Source organism: Scylla paramamosain, chromosome 22 (assembly GCF_035594125.1).
Source record: "Scylla paramamosain isolate STU-SP2022 chromosome 22, ASM3559412v1, whole genome shotgun sequence".
Taxonomy (NCBI): Eukaryota; Metazoa; Arthropoda; class Malacostraca; order Decapoda; family Portunidae; genus Scylla; species Scylla paramamosain.
Window position 1 is genome coordinate 7,225,001 of NC_087172.1, and position 2,500 is coordinate 7,227,500.

General features: G+C 59.0%; 1 protein-coding gene across 1 annotated transcript in view; it reads left to right on the forward strand.

Moving 5' to 3' along the window:
• The window catches only part of LOC135111905 (uncharacterized), a 30,789-nt gene that overhangs the window by 8,318 nt on the left and 19,971 nt on the right, over nucleotides 1-2,500 (forward strand). Inside the window, exons 3-4 of the mRNA XM_064025602.1 lie at nucleotides 1,611-1,834; nucleotides 2,182-2,216. Of these exons, the coding sequence (XP_063881672.1) occupies nucleotides 1,611-1,834; nucleotides 2,182-2,216 (259 nt within the window). The remainder of the gene's footprint in view (nucleotides 1-1,610; nucleotides 1,835-2,181; nucleotides 2,217-2,500) is intronic.

Sequence of the window (2,500 nt, forward strand, 5' to 3'; positions counted from 1 at the left end):
GGTGGCGGCGGTGGTGTTAGTGGTGGTGGTGGTGAGAGTTGTGGTGGCGGCGGTGGTGTTAGTGGTGGTGGTGGTGGTGATGCAAATGTGGTGATGACAGTTAGGAGTGTAAATAGGTGGTGGTGGTGGTGGTGGTGGTGGTGGTGGTGGTGGTGTTGATGGTGGTGTTGGTAGTGGTGGTTGCATTAGACAAGAGGGCAGTAAAGGTGGTGGTGGTGGTGGTGCAGACAGCCCTCCATCACACATTCAGGTCCAGGCCTCTGTCAGTTAGTGGTGAAGTAGCCTCCAGGTGGGCAGAGAGGAGGAGGAGGAGGAGGAGGAGGAGGAGGAGGAGGAGGAGGAGGAGGAGGAGGAGGAGGAGGAGGAGGAGAAGAACAAGAACAAAAAGAACAAGAAAAAGAAGTACAAGAAGAACAAGTACAAAAAGGACATGAACAAGAAGAACATGAACAAGAAAGACATGAACAAGAACAAGAAGAACGAGACCACCACCACCACCACCACCAGCATCACCACCACCACCACCACCACCAGCACCACCACCACCAGCAACAACAACAACAACAAAACGAGGAGAAAAAAGAAGGAAGATTAAACAAAAACGAAAGGGAACGAGAGAGAAGAGGAGGAGGAGGAGGAGGAGGAGGAGGAGGAGGAGGAGGAGGAGGAGGACAGCTTCAGTATCTACCTGTGTCACCTATACCTCTCCCCCTCTCCCCTTCCCTTCAGTCTTCCTGTTACCTACCCTCTCCTTCCTCTCATTCTTATTCTCCCCCTCACCCTTTTCTCACTCATTCATGTACTTTCTGCCTCTCACGTCCATGGCCCTCCTCCTCCTCCTCCTCCTCCTCCTCCTCCTCCTCCTCCTCCTCCTTCTCTCACTTACTCATTCTTTTCCTCACTCATTCTTTCTCTATATATTTTTTTCTCTTATTCTTTCTTTCATTCATTCCCTCATTCACTCACTCAATGCATATTTGTTTTTTCACTTTCACTCACTCACTCACTCACTCACTCACTCACTCACTCACTCACTCACTCACAGCAAAATAATGAAGGAAACTCACACCTCAAAAAAAGTGGTGTGTGTGTGTGTGTGTGTGTGTGTGTGTGTGTGTGTGTGTGTGTGTGTGTGTGTGTGTGTGTGTGTGTGTGTGTGTGCGCGCGCTCGCGAGCCTCACGTGTGCCAGGCCGCCCCATGAGCCGCTACGCCCGTGCATGATGGGGAGTGGGCGGTGCAGTGGGGGTGTATGGGGTGGTGGCGTGGTGGGGAAGGGGGAGGCGGCGGGACGAACCCAAGACGCGCCACTCCTCCTGAATTGAAAATCAGTGTTGGCGCCAGGCTGCTCTTGTCCCCCTCTCCCTCTTCCCTCTTCCCTCTCCCTCCCCCTCCCCTCCCGGCAGCCCCCCATCCGGGCCTCTCACCTGGGCACCGTCATCTCACTTCCGGCGGGCCGATCTGTCCCTGCATCAACCGCCCCTGCCGCCCCGCCTGTCAACATGGGCGTGGGCGTGGTCCCTCCCGCGGGCGTGGCACTAGGCAGGGGGGAGAGCACGGCGTCAGGGGCACCAGTGTGGAGTTTACAAAAGGTGCACAACTGTGTTATCAGATCTGGTGACCCCTGGTGGCCGCCGCGCACGAAACCCGCCCACCTTCCCGCCGCTGCCCGCCCCCCGCCCTGACACTCCACCACGCCGCCCCCGCTCGCCCACCCGCCCCACAACCCACCCACTCACCAGCAGCCTGACCCACACCATAAGCCACCGGGTGCAGGCGTCGCAGGGCGGGTATCGGGCAGGACGGGCGCGGGACGGGGACATGAAGTCACACGTGGTGAGCGGCGTACGAAGCCGGCGAGGCGGCAGCGGCGCGGTGGCCACAATGAACGCACCTCGCTGCTGCCGCGCCGCCACACCTCCACTAATTTCCTCCCTCACCCTCACCCTGCTGCACCCTCCCCCCACACCACCCCCACACCCTCCCACGGCCCGTCTCGCACCCTGAGACACAAATCCGGGAAGGACAGGGCAGTGCAGGCGAGAACAAACAGCACAGGTAAATCTCGCCACACGTCACCTGTGCTGCGGGATTTGTGAATGAAGTGTACCGGGCGGGCATACAAATTATGCCACACACATGTGTCCAATATGCTTCCATTAACGCTCTAAATTATCCACCAGCCCGCCGTGTGTCCCCTCACCGGCCTGCCCCAAGGGTAAGTGAGGAGCGCGGGGGTGCCTCAAGGCGGAGGACGTGGGCGTGTGGGCGGTGGGCGGCAGTTGTGTCGATCTGCCAGCGGCCGACACGCCTAGACTCACTTTTTGTTGCTCCGCAGTCGGCGAGGAGCTGACACCCGACACACAGACGCCTGACGCTCGCTGACACCCGCTAATACCGCCCGCCCCGACCCGCCCGCAGCCCTCACCCTCGCCCTCACCTCACCCTCGCCCTCACCCTCACCTCATCCTCACCCGCACGCGCACTCATCTTAATCCCCTC